General features: G+C 38.1%; 1 protein-coding gene across 1 annotated transcript in view; it reads left to right on the plus strand.

Moving 5' to 3' along the window:
- Nucleotides 1-23,495, plus strand: part of ppfia4 (PTPRF interacting protein alpha 4) — a 119,336-nt gene that overhangs the window by 76,514 nt on the left and 19,327 nt on the right. The window contains 8 exon segments of the mRNA XM_055160866.1: nt 6,968-7,069; nt 8,637-8,801; nt 9,449-9,523; nt 16,884-16,946; nt 17,423-17,644; nt 18,100-18,264; nt 20,088-20,222; nt 21,305-21,388. Of these exon segments, the coding sequence (XP_055016841.1) occupies nt 6,968-7,069; nt 8,637-8,801; nt 9,449-9,523; nt 16,884-16,946; nt 17,423-17,644; nt 18,100-18,264; nt 20,088-20,222; nt 21,305-21,388 (1,011 nt within the window).

A 23,495-nucleotide genomic window follows, 5' to 3' on the forward strand; every position in this document is an offset into this window, starting at 1 on the left:
ACCTCATACATAGACTAAAGCTGCATTGCTTTTATTTAAGTGTTTTTTATGACATTTTTTGTAAGGCAACCTCACTTTTTCATTGCTTAGTCATAATCTCTTAGTCATACTCTTATCAGTCTTACCAAAGTGTCAAAACTCTGCTATTTGCTGCTTTTTATAAAGAAATACAATTAATATTATACCGAATTGAGTTAAGCATTTTGGGCCGGCCTTCGACAATAATTTCTGTTTCTCATATGGCCCATGGAAAAAATAATTGCCCACCCCGCTGTTCGATGATAGGTAAATTGCCGATATTAATTTGAAAAACTCAATTTAAAGTATTGAGTTAACAAACTTTCCTCTACAGCAGAGCGACTCTCCCACACACACAGAAGTACAACCATATTTGGAGCCCATACAAACATGGCCGACTGTTCATGTTCTGTTTTTTTGTATTTTCATATTTTCTGTGCACATGGTCCTGCAGCCTGTGCTCGCTCCCTCTGTCTCTGCCTCATCCTTTAAGCTCAAACTGCTTAAGGAAGTGAAGGGTAGAAATCCCTTTACAAAGTCTGGGCTCTGCGAGGTTTGCAAACACCACTAGCTCACTTTGTGTTAGGAAGAGGCACCAGAAAGGACTGCAAGATGTATCGCGACCAAATAATTACAATTTGAATAGAGGCAATTAGCAAATCATATATGTTATTTATGTCATTTTATTTTTTCAGACTCAGTAATTATGTGTACGCTTTCTTTACATTTAGTAACAGTATTTTTTGTCGTATTAAGCCTATATGATAACATGAGCTGTAGTTGGCCTCGTTTTACAATATGAGTAGTTACTTTGGAGTTACTGTGTTAAAGGTATTACGTATATAAATATACTCTAAGTATATGAGTATATGAAGTAGTCTGAAGATGATATATTTCTGTAGTAATATATTGTACTTCAAAATGATTCAAAGTAGGGATGGGCATTCGATGAAATTTTCTTAATCGATCGTCAGAAGAATTAACGATCGATTATCAATTAATCATTAATGTTTTTATATTAAAATGATCATCATCATTATTACTATCTGCACTACTAATCTGCATAATAAATTAAACTTTACGACATATAAACATAACGACTCTAGAGCCACATCAATCCGTTTAACATTATAATGTGTTTAATTCAGTTTTGCGCAACTCTCACAGAAACGAAACTTAAAACCGCATCGCTAATTTGCATAAACTAAGCGAAGATAAAACTACAGTTCTTGTGTCGCTGATGCGGTTCAGTTTCTGTCGGATTAAAAGACACGACTCAGTGGAATACAAGTTAGTGTGACCATATTTTTGGGTTTGTCAAAACCAGGACACCGTACGGGGGGAGGGAGGTGGGGCATCGTCATCAACATTGCGCGACTCTCAACTGGCAAAACTTTTTCCCACTGGACACCGAAACATATGTGCTGCTTTGTACACTGTCCACATGGACTCACACTTGTCCCGAACGCAACGGAAAGTGTGGAATTTCTTGTACAAGTCATCGTTGCACTTCAGTACGTTGCAGGCTGGTCGCTTCTTCTGAGTGCAAAGAGCTACATGTACGGACCCCTGTTTGGTCACGCTACGCACAGCAATCTACATTCAGTTTGTCGATTAAAATGAACGTAATCGATGAAATTCTTAATGATCAATTATCGATTAATCGACTAATCATGCCCATCCCTAATTCAAAGTTCAAAGTGATCATTTTATAATGTTCCTGGCAGAGAACTTGATGTGTCTCCATGTTGATAGTTTAGACCTCTACAAACATGGGTTTTTCAGTTTTCAATAGTTCTTTTAAAAGGTTGGCACTTCATCTCTTTTATTGTGTTGAATAGTATTGCTGTGTGTGACGAGTGAGCGTGATGAGAGAAGTCGCGTTATAGAAGATCGCTGGTGCAGACTGACTGCAAAATGTGATATTTCTGTAAGCCATTTGATTTGAAGAAGTAGGGTGTTTGTCATAAGGATATTATCTCCTCATGAGCTAAGGCCCCATTCACATTAATGCATATTCGAGTCGTTTTTGTTGTGGATGCAGTGTTCGTCCATACTAATGTGATGAAAAATGGCTAGAGGCGGAATGATCTGGTGCCTCTGAGTATGGACCTGATCCGGCACTGTGTGGATGCCTGAAAATGTTGATACGCTGACATAGGAGCTGTAGTTGCATCCTTATCGGACCACGTCACTGTGACTTGTGCCTGCGTGATTCGCTTGGTTTGTGCCATCGGTCGTGTGACGCTATTGCAGAAAACAGTTTAAACAAACCAGAGAGAAACAGGAAACAGCAGAGCTAGAACTACTTACTCAGAACAGACTCACCATTAGCAGAACACCCCTTTGACACAGAAAGAACACATATATTTCACTGAGTTGTGTCCTTTAGTCCGACAGAAGCTGAACCGCATCAGGGCACAAGAGCGCTTAGTTTATGCAAATGAACCATGTGGTTTTAAGTTTAATTTCTGTAAAATGTAAACAAATATGCACAAAACTGTGTGGATAGGGAAGGCTTGCGGACACAGAAACGACTGTCTGGACGCAAAACATTTTCGATACGGTGATACAGTGATTAATTTCAGTGTAAAAATAACATCAGACACCAGCTTCTGAGGTGATTGGTTAAGAGGTAAACATCATGTAATCTGATTGATTGACAGACAGGAGACAGGTGGTAAATTTCGTTAAACTGCGGATGCCCAGATAATTTGGCGCAAGTGTATATATAGAGAGGCATCAGTCGTCAGACTTTCACTTCATACTCTACTGCGCAAGTCTCCTGCAGAAAGAGCCAGTGTCCTGTCTGGTATCATGTCAGTGTCCTGGGGGATTTCAGCGGATTTCAGACTTGGGGGCAGGGATTGGTGTATCATCAGGTATGAGTGGATGTCCAGCTACTGGAGTTTGAGACATACTGGTTTCTTCTCATCATTTACGCACTCAAACAAATAATCTGCCTATACTATCTATACTTTGGACAAAATTAATTCAATCAACTTTAGTATTGGAGTTGAAAATGTTTAACTGATAAAGACTTGCTTAAAGCTCATGAAGATTTTGTTTTTACACTGTTAATAAACAAAAAATGGAGCAGAGCTGAGTAAAATTTGACTTTATAAGTAAAACAGCTGCTTTGATATCTTATTATAGTCAAATACAATCATTTTTGTTTCTCTTTCTAAGATTAAACTAGGTGTCAAAATCAGGCAATGACATATGACTGCAGAAAGCTCCTCTATGACAGTCTGAGAAAGATTTGAAAAATGCCAGTTGAGCCAGATTACTGAACCAAGGCAGTCTCGAACATGTGGATTTTAGGTGGATTTCTGTCTCAGCGTTTCTGTCTTGTCTTTGTAAAAATCAGACGAACTCAAATGAACAAAATGACCCAGTTTCTTCGTTTTCTCGTCTCTCTTCTGTCTCCACTTCACTTTGAGAGATACGCTCGATGGGATCTCTGTCTCAGTAACAAGGATCAGAGCTGAAGTTTTGCTACAACATGAGGGATTTTCTATGGAAAGAAAAGATCAAAGTTTGGGACTGAATATATTTGAATACCTTCTCCTGATTCCGCTAATGGGCAAAATGACTGTATATCCTAAATTATAAAACAGTAAGTCTAATTTACTCTTGCTCTGAGTTTATTCCTAGTTCGGTCCTGTTTTTCCATCCTGCCCTAGTTTTGTCCTGGCAGGTCCTTCTTTAGTCCAGATTTTGTCCTGCTTCAGTTCAGGTCCAGTCCCATGGTTCAGGTGACCTGTTTTAGTCCTGCTTTGGTCTTAGGTCAGTCCTGGTTGAGTCTGGATTCAGTCCTTGTTCGCTCTTGCTTGAGTCCTGGTTCAATCCTGCTTTAGTCCTATATTCTTGACTGTAGTTGTGCTAGTTCAGTTCTGCTTTTGTCTTGGTTCCATGTTTAGCCCTGGTTCAATCCTGGTTTAATCCTGGTTCAATCCATGTCCAGTCTAGTTTTAGTTCTTGTTTAGTCCTGCTATTCTTCTAGTTTATTCCTGGTTCAGTCCTGGATCAGTCCTGGCTCAGTTCTAGTTTATTCCTGGTTCAGTCCTAGCTCAGTTCTGGTTTATTCCCGGTTCAGTCCTGGTTCAGTCCTGGTTCAGTCCTGGTTCAGTCCTGGCTCAGTCCTGGCTCAGTTGTGGTTTAGTCCCGGTTCAGTCCCGGTTCAGTCCTGGTTCAGTCCCGGCTCAGTCCCGCCTCAGTTCTGGTTTATTCCGGGTTCAGTCCTGGTTTAGTCCTAACTCAGCCCTGGTTCATTTCTGGTTCAGTTCTGGTTCAGTCCTGGCTCAATCTTGTTTCAATCCCTGCTTAGTCCTGGCTCAGTCTTGATTCAGTCCCAGCTTAGTCTTGGCTCAGTCCTGGTTAAGTCCTGGTTTAGTCCTGTATTCTCTTGGCTGTAGTCCCGCTCAGGGCCTGGGGGCAGTGCACTTTCTTAGACGCCTCTTTTAGACCATGCCCCACATTCTGCTCTTCTGTGACTCATGTCTTTTTGAAATACTCCGAGCAGTGGATATAGGCCATGGAAATATATTATGCTCAATTTCATCATATATCACAAATGTATGACTTTAAAACTTATCACAGGTAGTGCTTCCCTATAACTTTTGCCTTTTGAACGCTCAGTGTGTAGTTCCCTGATGAAATCTATGGTGAGGCATGTGGATATCTTTGTGTTGTTCTTCCGAGGACTTTCAAACCACAAGACTGACAATATCACCTTTTAGTGTTATGATTATTGTGAGAAGAAGAACTGCAGTTTTTAACAATTATCAACAATTTATGACCAAACAGTGAAATTCTTTATTCACTTTAATTCAGAAAATTGCCGTGTTAAATAAGTGTATGAAGTTAAACATTTAAAGGTCCTATATTACACAAAATTGACTCTTTTGAGCTTTGAGCCATCTTATAATGCTGTTATCTTATCAAAAACATACCTGGAGTTGTGTTTTGTTTCAGTTTTTATTTTGAGTAGTCCTTTATTATTATTCTGTCTACATTTCTAAACTTTAAAATGCTCTGTTCCACCTTGTGATGTAATAAAGCTGTAGTTTTTTAAGTTAAAAGTTAAGTCCTTTTACTTTTACTTCAGTAGAGATTGGCAATTCCAGGACTGAAATTATCCAAATAATTCTAGTGGAGGTGTATGATTACCACATGACATCACAAAGTGGAACAGTGTTTTCCATATGAGAGAAGAACCTAAATTCCATGTGGGATTAAAGTGTTATGTGTTAAACGTGTGTGAATGAACCAAAACAAAACTCCCATACATTTATGTTTATTTTTTTCAAATGTAGATTGAATTGAAATGCCTTACATTCACTTTCAAAACTTACAGTTTCCATTTTTATTATAATTTTATTTTATATTGTAGTTTCAGTGACCTGTATAATCACAATCATTGCTTAATAGCGATGTAACAATAACCAAAATATTGTGATATCGTCAAAGTTCTTACAATAATATCGTGGACCATCACGGTTTATTGAATTACAAGTCTCTTTGCTTAAATTAAGAGTTATGGTGCAGCAATAGCTCAAAAAAAAGACAGAGGGAACTACATAGACCACGATCCTTTGCTTCATTTCAATGCAGACTACAAGAAGAAAAAACAGTTCTAAGCACTTTTAAGTCTTAGTTCTTTGGATTAAGTCTTATCAATACATTTAAGATAAAAAAAAAAGTAGTGATTTATCAGTTTTCTTAGCTTCACAAAATATTGCAATAAATATCGTACCGTGAGATGTATATCGTGAAAATATCGTACAGAGAGATTTGGATATTGTTACATCCCTAATCGTGAGCCTCCCCACCATATCATGAGCTTTCCCACGATATCACAATAAATATCGTACCATGAGGTTCATACCGTGACAATATCGTATCGTGAGACTTGGATATCGTTACACCCCTATTGCTTAACCAAATAATTTTGACATCTTTACCTAATAATGTATGTTTTCTAGTTGTCCAACTCCATAGTTCATAGCCAGGACTAAACCAGGACTATCAGTGATTTATGCAACAGAAATTCACAGAAAAACATCATTATACACCATTGAATTTGTTTTTCTACTTTAAAGACAATTCCAACATTTCCCCTATAGATTGGACTTGACCAAAGAGGTTCAAACCAAGCCAAACGTCGATCAGATTCTCACTGTTGTCTCGTATAGTGTGATGGATGTGGAGAGCTCTGTAGTAAATGAGGTTGTCTTGGCTTGTACTTATTTGTAAAGCTAAGTGCTAATTGCCTTTTAGTCAATAGATCTTTTTGGTGGTCGGAGCTGGCTTAAGAGAGCTGCTTTAATAGCCTCAGTCGCTGATAGTTTGTTTGAAAATTAGAAATTAAGTTGGATGACTAAAGTTTGAAAAAGAAAGTGAAAAACGATAAACTTGTGGAATTTAGCTGCTTTAAGGTGCACTATGTAACTTTTCTGGTAGGGGGTTCATCGCCTTCTTGTTTGTTTGTCTTCTTGTTTCTATGTCACTGCTCTGCCTGGAATGTTCCACAGTATGAATTTAAACTGCTGTACATTACATTTATTCAGTTGCAGGGGGTTTTATAGCTGAAAAATACCTTGAAAAACAGGCATTCTGACTGTGACCAGGGTTGCCTCTCTGCAGATCTGACTTGTAACTTGGTCTGGTTTGGTCTCCATGAAGATAGAAAGGTTTAATACCATACCGTGAAACATTCCAAACAAAGCAATAACATCTGAGCAGAGAAAAGTGTCCCTATAAGTCCGTATAATTAAAAATAATTGAAATTGCTGTTATATCATTCAAAATGGAAAATAGTACTTTCATTTGTGGATGGGTTTATGGTCCCTAAAACCCATTCTCTGTGTGATCTATTCATTTAAATCTGTTGTCGATAAAATGTTACATCTGTGTATTAAACCTTGTCTTTATTTGTGTGTTTTAGGAGTTCGCAACGTTGACGAAGGAGCTGAACATTTGCAGAGAGCAGCTTCTGGAGAAAGAAGAGGAGATTTCTGAGCTCAAGGCCGAGAGGAACAACACTCGGGTGGGATTATTCTTCTGTTTAATAAAAGACTAATGTGAAAAAAAGTGTACATATCTTGATCAAATGATAAGGAAACTGAATGCCTAAAATATGTATATAGTTATTTATATAGTTATTTAACACTGTGGAAAAATTTTGTAAAATATACCCAAAAAAATACTCTTGTTGATATATTGATACAGCAGTCCCTGATATCAATACTGTATCATCACATTAAACTATACGATATATAGATTTTTCAATATTTTTCCACATCCCTAGTCTTGATACAGTTTTTTTCTCTGCATGTTCAAAATAAACTACAACAATTTCAGCTCTTTCCTTCTCTCCACCTGCACAGATACAGCTGGATAGAAGTCAGTAAGGATCAGGTCTTGCGTATGCCCAGTAATTAAAGCAGAGCCGACAGCTCCCATGCACAGGGCATATGTTATGAGTTTCTTGCCTGTATTTGAGCATGTGACATTTGCCAAACTTCTCAGCATTGTTGGTAGATGAGCGGCTAGTACTCATGCTTCACAACAAGAAGGTTTAAGGTTCCACTTCCGAACTTTCTTTGTGGAGTTTGTATGTTCCTCCCTGTGTCTAGGGGGTTTTCCTGCAGGCACTCTCTTTCCCCCATCAACCCAGAACATGCACCATAAAATAAAATAAAATTGAAAATTCTCCAGTTAAGGTAGTGCTGACCAAGACTAGCACAAGATCTGGAACGAGGTCCCCAAGCGCTAAACTGTAGTAGCTCAGTGCTCCTGGTTACCTCATGGATCAATAAAGTATACCTTACCTTCAGCTGTTACATACATCATATTCACTGTGATTGATGAAGTCCTCTTGCCATTCACTCAGACATGACAGAGGCTGAGCAACAGGAAGAGTGAGAGGGTGAGAGTGTCTGTGTTTAGTGCATAGTGCTGCATTTAACAGCAAAGCACAATATGACTATATATATATATATATATATATATATATATATATATATATAGTAGATAGGATTAAATTGCAACTTAATTTATGGTCGTATCACTCAGCCCAAGTGGTGTATTTTTTTTTTCTTTGTATGTCCGTAGTTACTGGTAGTGTTTCCCCTTAATAAAGGAGATTATGGTGGCTTCTGGAAGTATAAAATTCTCCCTCTTATTCATAGATTGTATAAAGAAGTGAACTAAGGGAGTGTGACATCACCCATAGTGTACATTGTTTATAGGCGCGAATTTGGAGCCAAGTTCTGTATTAGAAATTGGAATGGAGAAAATGGGGAAATAAAAACACAAGGATCATGTAGAGTGGATTAACATAAACATTTTAAGACCAAACTGACATTCTTCTCTAAAAACAACATAAACTATACTTTGCTCAACACAATAACAATTTGTTGCTTATTGTATCGTCATGAGCATAAAATATACTATACTGTTCTGAAAGACTTCTTGAAAAATATGCAAGTGACATCTATTATGTAAGAGGAAATTATTAATATAAAATCAGTAGTATGACCACGGCACTGGTGTATTTTTGTGATATTCTAAGTCTAATTTACTGAACACATTTTGTGTGTGTGTGATTTCAGTTGCTGCTGGAGCACCTGGAGTGCCTGGTGTCGCGTCACGAGCGCAGTCTGAGAATGACTGTGGTGAAGAGACAAGCCCCGCCCCCCTCCGGCGTGTCCAGCGAAGTGGAGGTCCTCAAAGCTCTCAAGTCTCTGTTTGAACACCACAAAGCCCTGGACGAGAAGGTGAGAGAAACAAACACACCCTCATACTGATACAAAAGCCTCATGTAGAACAGGCTATATTTACATGAGATTATATCAAATTCTTAAAGCTGACCTATTAGGCAAAATATACTTTTCAGAGCTTTTAATCATGCTATAGTTCCTCCTTCTCATTTACCCTCTGAAGTTGTATTGGGAGTGATCTGTGGCCACCTACATCTCTTCTTTAAGAACCTGCTAGGATTAGGTCAAAATTCAGTGGTCAATGTGTTGAACTGTCAAAATGCTAATGCCTGGACCAGATTTCTGCTGATATATCTGTAATTACTGATCCCATCCACATGAAACAAAAAGGAACAGAGTTTAACTTCTTGTCAGCAGAAATTACATAACATGGTAGGGAAGTAGGCAATGTTTTGGTACCAGAGGAAGAACAGAAACAAAAAATGTTGACAGGTGAGTGTCATTTTCACTATAAAATGTTTGTGTTTAGTCTATTTGAAGGGACAATGCTCAGAGACATGCTCATAAAAAAGTCCTTTATGCATTTTTTCAGAACCAATACTTGTTCAAATGTGTATAGTTTCAATACTAGTTTTTGATGCAAGTCTAGCTACACTATTTACAACAGAACTAACCTATGAAATAATCCTGTTCTTGTGTTTCAGGTGCGTGAGCGGTTGAGGGTGGCTCTGGAGCGAGTGGCCACTTTAGAGGGACAGTTAGCCTCCACGACACAAGAGGTGGGGGCTCCTCTCAGTCTGTGTCCTGTGCCCTGTGCCCTGTGTCCTGCGCTTATAAATGTAAATGTATGTGTTTAATGTGGGTCCAAACAGCTGCTCCCTGTCCTGCTCAGTCTGAGGTGACGGACTGGTCTATTCAAGTGTCCAACTCAAGTCTGACTCTTTTGATCAACCACCTCCATAAATTAGCATACACTTATTCACAAACTGCAAACAATAACAGAGCTACTTTCCAGATAGTATTTTCTTTAAAGGTCCTGTATGAGGCAAAACTGACTCTTGTGAGCTTTTAGCCATGTTATATTGTTGTTACCGCCTCAAAAACTTAACTGGAGTGGTGTTTTTACCTTTAGTTCAGTAGAGATTGGCAATTCCAGGGTGAAATGATCCAAATGATTCTAGTGAAGGTGTATGGAGTTTAAAAACACAGTGGAGCTCTTGCGTTTTCTGGTTGAGAAAAGAGCTCATCCTAAATATGCAGGTTTGTGTGTTAAACATGTGTGAATGAAACAAAACACAACTCCAGATATGTTTTGGATGAGGAAACAACATTATAACAGATCAGAAAAATGTGTAATATGGTCCCTTAATTGTGGGACTTAACTCTAAATCTATATTTTTTTTACTGTGTATATGGTGTTTGAATAACATTATCTACTGTTCCTAGTTATTCTTGGCAGATTTATTGAAATCTAGGGAAATTTGCAGCTTTAAAGGGATAGTTTGGGTTTTTTGACATAAATCTGTATGGCATCATCGTGAGCAGTGTCATGCATCCACGGTGAGCAAGTTGGCTGGGGACCTTTATTTATTTTTATTTGGTCCAAAAGATGTGGGGTGGCATTGTTACCTTGGTGCATCCTGTCACTTCCCATGCTGCTGTCTAGAATATAAAATATTCATCCAGTTCAAATGATGGTAATGCAGCATAATTCAGATATACAAACCTTTGTCCAGTATGAGATGATGAAGTGACAAACAAGATCATTTTGTGGTACAGTTACTGGAAGTTACTCACATGGCCGATGCACACACTGTGGCTTCCTCTTTTCTGCACCACTGGAGGAAAAACTAAAACACAAGTATTATACAATTTTTATATTTATGTTTATTGTTCATTTGTCCGTTTGCCCGTTGTTAGTTTGATTCCGAAAATTATTATATTGTGTGAACAAAGATCCATACAATACTTTTGTAGGACATACTCCAGTATTACTGTTACTACTATTACTTCCAATAATACTACTTTTACTGCTGTTAACAGTTGATATGCAGCTCCAGCTCTCCTCTGTTCGGGCTTCTTTAGGAGCTGCTGTCCATTTGTCCTTTGCATCATTACTGACAATGTTCTTCACACCCACATTAACAATATTGTGTTTTGGCGTGTGTGTGTGTGTGTGTGTGTGTGTGTGTGGGTGTGTGTGTGTGTGTGTGTGTGTGTGTGTGTGTGTGTGCGTGTGTGTGTGCACTCAGAGCTGGGACTCCGCGTGCGCACACTTCATGGTGGTTTGGGCCTAATAGCCTAATATCCAATATAACTATTGAAAAAGTAATGTAGTAGCAGTATGATTGGAAGTAATAGAAGTTCAAATGTAAGTAGTAAGATTGGAGTATTTGGAACAATAACTCTGGACAGCCCTCTAGAGCATCAGGCTCTAGTCACAGTGCACCCTCTGGTAAAAAAGGATATAAGCACTCATCTGTTTGCTCCTGCACACATCTCGCCCAGTGACATTCTGCACGTTGAGGTCGTCATAGCACAGCCACCCATCGCTCGGTTCCAGGGGACTGTCAGCCAGGTCTTGCCATCAAACACATAGTGTCCTATAGAAGCACACACACAGTAAAGATGAGAGTTGAAGTTTCATTAAGACATTTTCCTAGTGTTGAGTAATAAATCATTTTCTCACCATAGTTGGCTGAGTTTCCAAAGTGGGAAATGATCCCCACCAGACTGAAACAGCCAGAATCCTATATGAAGCACAAATGGCAGGTTACTAAGAAAGTTCCAAAGTTCCTTCACTACATCTTTGGACAATTGACTTTACGTTGTTTGACGACACCACCAGGTCTCTGTTTATGTGGACGGCATCATTGACTTTCTCCAGCTGGTATCTGGGCGTGTACCTGAACCTGTTCAGGTGGAGCATCAGAATGCAAGGACATAATGTAAACAATAGTTAGTAAGGAGAAGGCACTTGTTTCATTCAGTTGAATGTTTGTTCCACTTACTTGGGCAGTGTTGAAAAGTTGATCTGCATGACATTTGCCAACCACAGTCACACTTATACTCCAGCTCTGTGGCCTGTCAAAGTTAAAGATAATGTGAATATTAAATCAAAATATAATACTGTATTGAGTATTTTAAATTCCTAAATAAAGTGACTTGGCCAGATAAATACTTGGATCATACCAAAGGAATCCATTTGAAAATCTTACTTTTAAATAGTCCTCCAGGAGGTCCTGCGTTGTAGTGTCTTGATGCAGGTTCAGAGAGACAGAGTTAAAAATCTCTGTCTGATGTGAGCTTGTTCCACACCTGCACAAACATTAACACAGTACATGGAGTATATGAAGTACATGAAGTATATATGAATACATGATACTTAAGAGTACTGTGTTTGCTGTGAGCCTAGCCTGTGAGACTAGTCATAAGTCTCCGTGCATAAATGTGGCTGTTGAGAGCGGCCTGTAGTTCTGACAGTGTAAGACCTTGGAGAACAGGAGAAACGAGCAAGGGCAGCACGACAACATGAGCGATGGAAATAGATTTTTGTAAATATACAGCATTTTGCCTGACGTATTGTCTGAACACATCTTTTCATTACGCTATTCAAGCATTAATTTAAAGGTGTTTTTTTCCGTTTCTTTTACATTTTTTAAATGTTTTATATTTTTTATGAATTATGAATTGGCTTTGTTTTATGGATTACCTAGTTTTTCCATTATTAACTATATTTTAGGTCACTACTTTTTTTTTTCCATTAAATTAATACTAAGGCTTTTTTTTTTCTGTATTTTATTATCAAATCCTCAAATGCCACCCTTTGAGAGAGAGAGACAGAGAGAGATACTTTATTGATCCTTTGGGAAATTCAAGTTTTGTTGCAGTTGATTTTGCTACAACATTTCCACTGCAACTCAGTCGTCTTTGTGTCCTAGTCAAAGACAAACAATTGCTTTGAGTTATTCAACTTTATTTTTTTTTGTACAAAATAATCAATTTGTCTTGCTTCATATATTTGACATCTTCTGTTTGTTGTAAGAAGTAGTAGAAAGAAAATAATTAAAAAACAATGAATGAGTCTAAACTTTTGACTGGTAGTGTACCTACAGTCACTGAATGAAGCTTGAAACTGTAGTTATATATTTATTGTACTTTACAGTAGGGATGTCCCGATCACATTTTTTTGCCCCTGAGTCTGAGTCCGAGTCCGAGTCCTTTGATTTTGAGTATCTGCCGATACTGAGTCCCAATCCGATACTTCTATAAGAATTATAAAATGAACTAAGAGCAGGATGTATGAGGGATCAGATTGTGTTGATTTCATGTGTAGTATTTGACTGAACTCGTGAAAAATCAAATGTCCAAAACTTTTTTTTTTTATTAATTTTTCAAACCATTCATCATCATTGTTGAAAATCTTGACTTTTCACAGTCTGGTCTTGGAATGTGTAACTTTTAGTAAACTTAATGAAATGGACAAAACAGGAACCAGACCAGAATCATATGAGACCTGAGACTAGACTCTGCACAATCTACAGTTTCTATATTTGATATTATATGTTTGCCTGTGTGTTACATTTGAAACATTTAGACTCGTCTATGAAATCCAAATAATACAAAATCTTACCAAATAAAAATGAGATGACAGAAGCCCCACAGCCTCTCTCCCCTGGCCGCCCCCACATCCACAAACCCACAGCGGAGCGTGTGCCGCAACATCAGTCTCACCGCTCAATAGACACGTCACGCCACTGGACAGACACTCTTTGCCAATAGCACCATCTTTGCTGCACAACAGCACTGTTTATTTTGTTTGCAACAAACAACGCCGTTCAATGACACCATCGGCCGGACAGGTGTTAACACGGGCCACAGAACCCGAGGTAACAGCACCCAAGCACGGCACGGCCCACTAACTCGACATTCCTGAGCAAATACCGCACCTCAGAAAAACTGTTGTGTCCTTTTTATCCGATACCTGATCGGACCATAACGTCCGAGTCCGTATCGAGTCCGCAGTTACATGATTGGTGCCAATTTCTGATCACGTGTTCGGATCGTGACAATCCTACTTTAAAGGTGTACTTTGGAGTTTTCAACAGTGTGGCATTAAACTTATCCATCTTGCATTTATTCAATTATAGGTGTTTTTATTTCTCTAAAATACTTTGACAAACTCGAGCAGAACAGGAAAACCTAAAAACTGCCATATCAGACCACTGTAAAAGAAATAACCACATTATGGATTGGGACGGGGCTCGGGTCATTGGATCGGAAAACAGCAAGTTCAAATGCTGGATCAGGGAGGCCAGTGAAATCAGGAAACGAGGCACGGACAGCATTAACTGTAATAATGGAGCGTTCCTCCTTTCACACACCTGGGACACCCTTCTCCAGAGAACACCGGGCAACGGGAGGAGTGGTCAGTCTGAGCGACCTGCCAGGTCAATCAGGCTGGCCACGCCCACAGGAAGTAACAACAGCTGATATACGACACGTCACCACCAACACCAGTGACAGTTCTGAAGATGACTTGCAGTTAGCAGCCGAAACATGTCAACAAGGTAAATACACTTTACCGTATTGTCTTTAAAAAGAACTCAAGAAGTTAAAGTAAATAAGAAGACAAAATGAACATCTTTGGCTCAAATTTGCAGCTTGCTTGTCAAAAATGCCCATCTAAGTTTGTTCTACCTTTAGTGGTTTCTGTAATCTCCAGTAGTTGGTGACATCACACAAGACTGCCCTACCTTATATTAAACAATTTTTCCAGTATTCCAAGTTATAATGTTCTTTCCTCGTCAAAAACAGGAGTTATGTTTTATATTCGCGCATCTTTGAGTAATCTTGCATAGTTTGGCTCCCAACGTTACTTCTTCTCCACATCTATAGGTAATCCACAAGGGCTCCTCCATGTTTTTAAAGCCCTTCCATTACATTTAATCAGATAATTACTGCAATAAAATTCTTCTTGTCAGCACAGAAAACCTTAATGCTAGCTACACTTTTTAGACTGATTAAAACTGCTTTAGTCCTTAGTTTTTCCATTTTTCTCTTTTCTGGTTTTATGTGCAGTGACATAACTTGGATACTATATTTTCTATATATTTAAAAGGTTTTTTGTTGGATGCGAGCCATACGGATATAGCTGCCAAGGAGAGGCACTTATATTTAATATTCAGAGACATTGCTGGATTAGAACCGTGTGGAAACAAACCCGATTCTCACAGATAATTCAAAAAGAGCAATTAGTGTGGTTTCCCTATGTCAGTGCAGTTCATTTCCTTTTTTTCTATGGGAGAGAATTTTAGATATAGCAGCACCGCTCTAGTCTCTTCTTTTAGTGGTGTCACAATACTCAATTTCATTACTAAAGAATAGTTTTGAGATTCAGTAGCAGTTCTTATACCACGATGAACCATTTTAGAACAATGCTTAAAGGTTCTATAGAAGATTTTCCAAGGAAAGAGAAATGCAGTTTGTCCGTTTTTAAATGTTGCGCTTCGCTCCGTTTCCCCTTCTCTTCTTCTTTCAGTGACATCAAAAACAGACTTTCTTTTGCGGTGCACTGATCATGAATTCTTGTCTGCCATTAAAACAAAATTTGTGCAAACCGAGAGGAAGCTACAGTTCGAAAAAGACTCCAAGAACCGCTGTGCTGGTTGAGTAAATGGCATCAGTGCATGAGAGGCGAACATAAACCACGCAATCCCAGCAAGTCGGCAAGTCAGAAACGTAGAAATGTAGAGAGTTTGATTGACAACCTAACAGCCAATAGATAAAGAAGTAGCCTTGTTATGTATTGGCTGATATTTATCTGCCCCCACCACATCCACAGTTGATGGAATTTCTTTTTTTCTTTTTTTTTTTTTTTTTGGTCATCATAATTACAAGGATGCTGCTTCTCTATAATTCTATTTTGAACTTTCATTGACAATTTGAAACAACAACAAAAAATCCTCTATACAACCTTTAATAGAATTTCAATTTCAACTTTAAATCATAGAATTTTCTTTTATATTACTATGTGTTTTTTTTTTTTATCTTTGTAATCCCCCAGTCATCCAGGTAGGTTCCATAGTGTCCATGGGCGTATACTAGTCCATGTGCTCTTATTCTGATACAACTTAAAATCATTCTAAAGCTATTCAGGAAAGGTTCTTTACTGTGAATGATTATTTTTTATCTGTAGTTTTGATACTACTTTTAGTATTAGTTAGTATCAGATACTTTTGACAACACTAGTTTCTTATCATACTGAATGTGTATTTTTGCCAGAAGGTTCTATTAAAACTATATAAGGCCATATTATATAATTTTGCAGACTCCGAAAGCATTTGAACTAAAAGCCTGTTCATTTCTGCTGATCGTACAGTTCTGCCCTCTTCTCTGTGTAAATCTGATTGGACATGTTGTTTTTGCCTCTGAGCGTGTCTCTCCTTTGGGAAACTCAATTTCGATAAAGAAAACCAGACTAGTTTTATGCTGTCACAGGCAATGGAGATGATGACCTCTTATATTTATGAATTGGAAATTACACTTTTAGATCAAATGCTTTTGTGGTCCTGGTGGTAGGGCTTTTGCATTACTGTAACTGCTAGTCTTGATTGGCCTCATTTGGATGCTGTGGAAGGCTGTGGGTGAGGGCACACTCACTTAGTCCACTTCTTTATACTATGGAGTCTATGGAGTATACCAATATATACCCAATATTCAATAATTCAGTAAGTGTAAAGTTATCCAATTTATTTTATTTTTCTACCACCACAACAAGTAAAACTGTCATGATAATTACTATATTGACTATCTTTATTATAAATTTGGAACAATATATACTTGGACTTGGTTTTTATCGTGTGTACATTTACTTAAGATTTGGATTTGGATAAGGATTGAGTAAGTAACTTCTGTGGCTAATTATTGCTTCATTTTTCAGATCTGTCTATTCTGCATTACCCTGCTTTGTGTCAGTTGCATAAAGTTGTTTCAGTATTATCGTTTATTGTTATTTTTTTCTATTAAAATATATCATGCTTCAAAATTTGTGACAGGCCTTTCAACAAGTGGTATTTACTTTTATTTTCACAGCACTTGAAGGCATCTCTCACTCCTTTGTATGTGTTTTCTCTGCAGCTGAACTTGGCGCGGCAGAGGAAAGACGGAGACTCGGCAGATGGATCCAAACCAACATGGAAGGTCTTCAGACTGTGTGATTGTTCTTTACCATTTGTGTTTTTGATTTGGTTTATTTATGTCTGTCTTATGTCAGTTTTCATCTGGTTTGACTGTGGGACACAAATATTATGGTGGCCACTGTGATCATTTTAATCGAACATATACACGGTTAATTAGCTTGTTTTTTGCTTTTGTGTGTTAGGGCTGCACAATATGAGAGACAGTTGTGGGTTGATTTGCAATTCATGACTTCAAACAAAAATTTTAATCCATTTAGGAGCATTAATATTTCCAGAACTTGTTTTCAACAATTTTCAAACAGTTGTATGAAATTAAGTTTATTTATTTTACCCTACATTTATATTGTTGGAGGTACATCACCATAGAAGTCAAGAGAAGAGTCTGAATAAGTGAATATTCAGCAGAGCATAACAAAAGCAAGCTAAATGCTACATGCTAAATCTCTTGCACCTGAATAACTTTGTTTATTTTTACAGAGACTTCCAAATGGTTCAATAGATGCCCATGACGATGGGAGCAGAGTCTCTGAGCTCCAAGAACTTTTGGACCGGGCCAACAAAGACCTGGCCCAGAGCCGGGACCACACGGCCTCCCTGAACGCACGAGTGGCCGAACTGGAGGCGGAGCTAACCAACACGAGAAGAGAGCTCAGCCGTACAGAGGAGCTGTCAATCAAACAGCAGAGGGAGCAGAGAGAGGTGAGAGGGATGTGAGAGAGGAGGAGCAGCACTTGTTGTTGTAGTTTGTAGTCATAGTAGTTGTTGGTGGTTGAGTGGCTAGCACTCACGCTTCACAGCAAGACTGTTTTTGGGTTTGATTCCCAGGTCGCTCAGACCTTTCTGTGCAGAGTTTTTTTTTGGTTTGTTTCTCCCTGTGTCTGGGTGGGTTTCCCCCATCAACCCAAAACATACATCATAGGTAAAACATTCCAGCAAAGGCAGTCCTAACCAGGCGTCAAGATCTGGAGATCTTGAATTAGATCCCCATATGCAACACTGTGAACGACGGGTCAAATACAGAGGACAAATTTCCCTATATTTCCCTATAATTTCCCTTAATCTAACCTTAACCCTGTTGTCTCCAGAGATACTTTTTTTTTGTTCAAAATGTTCATTTGTATATCTCTTTGGAGACCAGAAAAGTTACATAGTAGCAAAAATTTTAAATCTATTTTACTGTGCAGAGAGAGGACATGGAGGAGAGGATCACCACACTGGAGAAGCGTTACCTGGCGGCTCAGAGAGAAACCACCCACATCCACGACCTCAACGACAAACTGGAGAATGAGCTGGCCACCAAGGACTCTCTGCACCGACAGGTACAGGACTATTTATCAACACAGTGTCAGTAAATATAGTAAATACAGCAGACATGTAATATCTGTACATTTTACACTTATATACTTTCTATCCCCTCTGTGGAGCTCAACTGTGGCAGGGGACGTCTGGTAAAATTCCATTAATTTATAATATTTTTTTTCAATAAACGCCTTTCATTAAATAAATGCAAGAAAGATGCGTTTATTGCCATATTGCGGAACATTCCAGGTGACGCCGTAACCTCTCCATGGAGACAAACAGATAAAATAACCTCCACCAGAAAAGTTACACAGTGCATCTTTAAGAAATGAAAGAAATAATAGAAATTAATTAAGTGGTTTAAGATGCTTTTATTTTGGTAAATATTATATTTCATTTCTGTATCAGTTTTGTATTTCAGTTTCATTATCATAGTATTTTGTTCTTGCTGTTATAGAGTTTGTTGTTGTGATTGGCTACTTCACTGAGAGACCCTCCTCTGTCCAAAGGAGGAGCCGGTCCACTGAGACCATAAAAAAGGTGGTAGAGTTATGTTTTATTTTACGGCCTATAGTGTAAAATTACTTCACTGTACTTTTTTATGCGATTTACAAGGTGAAAAGAAGATGTAAGTCTAAAAATAGAACAAAAATGATCTGACAGGTTCAACTAGAGTTCAGGGTGACTGAGAGTTCAGCTCATCCTCAAGGAAATCCTCCATACCCTCCATCACACCACAATGTCCACTACGCCATCTACTACCACTGCTACTGTCCTCTACTGTTCTAAAAGACCTATATTACAAAGAAATGATTCTTGTGAGTTTTTTTTGCCATGTTATAATGTTGTTACCGCCTCAAACATAGCTGGAGTGTTTTGTTTCATTTACACATGTTTATTATGTATGTGTAACGGTAGTTTTCAAGTTAATAATTCCTTTTACCTTTAGTTCAGTAGAAATTAGTATTTCAAAGACTGAAGTCATCTTAAATAATTCCAGTGAAGGTGTATGGAATTTAAAAACACAGTGAAGCACTGACTGTATTATTTGACATTACAAGGTGGAGCAGAGTTTAAGAGCAACTCAGCCTAAATACTGTATGCAGGGTTTTTGTGTTAAACAACAACCACAACAAACACAACTCCATGCATCTTTTTGATGAGGAAACAACATTATAACATAGATTAGAAAATAGGGTAATATAAAATAGATTTGCTATTTTTCTGTTTTTACATCCTCCACTCGCAGTTTTGAACAGGAAGTCACTTGACCAGACTGAAAAAAGATCAGTCAGACATGCACAATGTAACTGTTTTCTCTTGGAGGGTCCGCCACCTGTTTGTCTCCATTCAGATGTTATTTCTTGGAATGTTCCACAGTATGGCATTAAAGATATCTAGCTCCATGGAGAAAAGCAGATGGCATCACTGGCAGGTTACAGGTCAAATCTGTGGAGAGGAGAGCCCACTCACTGTAAGAATGCATGTCGTCCAAGGTAATGCTGAGAAATCAAAACATCTCCAATTGAATAAATGCAAGGTAAGACAACATAGATGTCTTGGTCTTTTAATGCCATACTGTGGAATATTCTAAGCAAAGCTACATCTCCATGGAGACAAGCTGATGGTGGACTGAACAATCCTTCACATAGGTCTATGTCTCCTATTCATGGATTGCAGCTTCCTGTTATATGCTACATTTTAAGGGCTTCTTCCCTGTGAATTTTTAAATTTGTTTTAAATTGTTAATCACTATGGCAACAGTCGTAATTTTTATCATTGAAACACATGCACAGAGTGGTTGGTGAGTGAATAATTGTTGTGTATGTGTCTCTTGTTGCAGAGTGAGGAGAAGGTGCGTCAGTTGCAGGACTTGCTGGAGCTGGCGGAGCAGAGACTGGCACAAACTCTGAGGAAAGCCGAGACACTGCCCGAGGTTGAGGCAGAGCTCGCCCAGCGGGTGGCAGCACTCTCCAAGGTCACAGGAACATCACTACATCACACACATCAAGAGAAATACTGGGTTACTCTGGTTTCAGATCACAATTTCCTATTGGCCTGTGTTTAATCTAGACTAGGGCAAATGATATGTTTAGTAGGGCAGCAACGCTTAAAGTGAGTCACCATAACTAACTGATTTATTTAAATAATTAGAATTGTATTTTAAAGGTCCTGTATTACACACACACACAAAAAAACAAAGCTCAAAGTGCTTTGTTCCACCTTGTGATGTCATGTAGTCGTAGTTTTCAAGGTAACAGCTACCTTTTAACTTTTGTTCAGTAGTTTGACAATTCTAGATCTGAAATTCTTTTCTGTAATTGCTGTTTTTCTGTTATTGTGTTGAGGACCCAATCGCAAACGAGATGTTCAAGTGGCTTCCTTTTGAATAAATAAATTAATTATTCAAATTATTTTTAGTTTAAAAACATAGTCGAGCACAAGGTGGAACAGAGTGTTTTCTGTTTGAGAGAAGAACTCAATTGCTAAATATGCAGGGTTTGTGTGTTAAATGCATGAATTAAATAAAACACCATGCAAGATATTTTTGATGAGGAAACAGCAGTACAACATAGATCAGAAAATAGCGTAGTATGGCCCTTTAATAATCACAATTGTTATTTTTATTCTATACACATCAACAATACACTTTCAAACCTTGATTGATCAAAAAAATAATTAAATAATCGTTAATTGCAGACATACACTTGCACCCACCACCTCGTAAAAATTTAGACTAAACCTGGAACTAAACCTGGACTAAAACAGGAACAGAGTGTAAACGCTGATCCTGGTCCTGCATGTAGTACTTCAATATTATGAGAGTGAACAATATATATAAAATCTAATAAATATAAGTATGTTTATATGTTTACATGTAAATACAAAGTCTTCTTCATGAAATGTAAAAGTGTAATATTCAAATTCGATTGTATTCTTATCATTTGTTTTAATATTTTATGATTTTTATTTTATTTCTTATTCACAGTGCTGGGTTGTTCTGATGTTTGACTAAATTGAAAGTGGCAATACTGTATATGTGTGTGTCTCCCCCTGCAGGCTGAGGAGCGTCATGGCAACGTGGAGGAGAGGCTCAGACAGCTGGAGTCACAACTAGAGGAGAAGAACCAGGAGCTGGGGAGGGTCTGTGTCCTTCTGCTTAATATATTCACTATCTCTCCTCTGTGCATGTACAAATCATCCCAATCAGTGGAGTACAAGGACTAAACAAGGACTAAACCTAGACAAAACAAACCATTATATCAAGACAACACCAGGTATTAGGTTAACAGGGCTATAACCAGAATTACAGAGGTCAAATTTACTGTAAGTTTGACTAAAACAAGATTAAATCCAGTAGAAAACAAACAGTAAAGCATACAAGCCCAAACCAGAACTAAACCAAGTCTAAACTCAAGACTAAACTAGGATTATACCAATTTGAGAATAGCTTCGCGTAGTTTGTCGAGTGTGAGTGATAGGCCTTTTTCACGTCAGAAATGTTGCGATGTATGGTAAACGTCACTTATGTTAATGCTTTTCTATGGCTAAATATCTGTGGAAATGTCTCGTGTCTTTTCCACCATATTCATAAATCTCCTACCCATCACCAAATCTTCATCTAACAAGGTCAACTTATTCTGTCCATGAAGAATTTGTCCACAGCTATCACGGTAAGAAAGACAAAAACATAAAGGCAAACAATGACTAGCATTAGTAAATGACTCCTGAGCAAAACTAACCTTATGGTCATGAATAAGACATAAGTAACTTGTTAACTCATACTGATTCTACAATTAAAATAAAAAATCGATTTCATGATGTAGAGACTTGCATAGACAGATTTGTGCAGTTTGAATGCTAGACATGTAATCTGTGAACATCTGTAGCATTCAAACTACACAAATCTCTCTGTTTATGCTAATATCTACATCATGAAATCTTTCATTTTAATTCTAGAATCAGTCTGAGTTCACAAGTTACTTTTTAACGAATTATTTATTACTTATGTTTTATTCATGACCATAACATTAGTTTTGCTCAGGAGTAGTTCTCTAATGCTAGTCATTGTTCACCTTTAAGTTTTCATCTTTATTACTGTGATAGTTGTGGACAGAATATGTCCTTTGTCGACCTTGTTGAATGGCGATTTGGCGATGGGGCAGATTTATGAAGCTGGTGGAAAATATGTGAGACATTTCCATAGACATTTCACCATAGAAAACCATTAAAGGGACAGTTTGGAATTTTGGACGTAAGTCCTCATTTCCTAGTGAGCCAGAGTGTTGGAGACGTGTGGTGACACTTTTTTAAATATTCCATCCAGTCCTTGTATTTGCAGTGTTTGCTAGTGCTAGGCTAGTGCATGTCAATGGCCATAGTTAGCCTGCCACTCCACAAAACACCCAAAGCAAATCTATTATTACACCAGACTGTTGATGTAAATGTATGTGTCGATAGAATAATGTTTGAAATAAAACTAACCTTGCATCGCATGAATCGTCACATGTTGAGGGACTATTTTCTCATATATCAGTCCACCGCTGCCAAGCTTTCTATTGGGAAGTACAACTCACTGCTGCTCACACATAAATCCTTCAAATGCAAGGTTGGTTTGACTTCTAAAATTATTCTATCGACACAAACATTTACATGGACAGTCTGGCGTTATAATAGATTTGCTTCGGGTGTTTTGTGGAGTGGGTAAGACTATTTTTAGTGGCAGGATAACTATTGACATGCACTAGCCTAGCACCAGCGACCTCTGCAAATACAAGGATTGGATGGAATATTTAAAAAGTGTCTCCACACATCTCCAACACTCTGGCTCACTAGGAAATTATGTCCCATGTCCAAAATTCCAAACTGTTCCTCTAACAGGAAGCCCCACAAACCTACAACAGGGAATTTCCAGCCGTTGTGGAAAAGATCTATTGTTGGTGGTGGTCACAGGGGTCAGTGGCACAGATTGGTAATTATTATTATTATTTGGACTTACTCAGGGTAGACCAGTGTATTTTATAATTCTGATATCATTTCCAGCATGCTCCTGTCAGCCTTATCACTGATTGGCTGCTATCTTTAGCCCCTGAATAATTCACGCTAGGCTAATTTCTGCCTCTCTCTGAGTTTCCCCATCTCTATATTTAGCATTCGCTTTAGCCCCAGTGTTGTGAGGAGGCAGATGTGGCTCTGTTACGGTCTGATTTATTCAAATGAAGGATGAATACTTAATAGGCATAGCATGTCC

The sequence above is a fragment of the Boleophthalmus pectinirostris genome, unplaced genomic scaffold (genome assembly GCF_026225935.1).
Source record: "Boleophthalmus pectinirostris isolate CB_2022bp ecotype Guang Dong unplaced genomic scaffold, ASM2622593v1 HiC_scaffold_3, whole genome shotgun sequence".
NCBI lineage: Eukaryota > Metazoa > Chordata > Actinopteri > Gobiiformes > Gobiidae > Boleophthalmus > Boleophthalmus pectinirostris.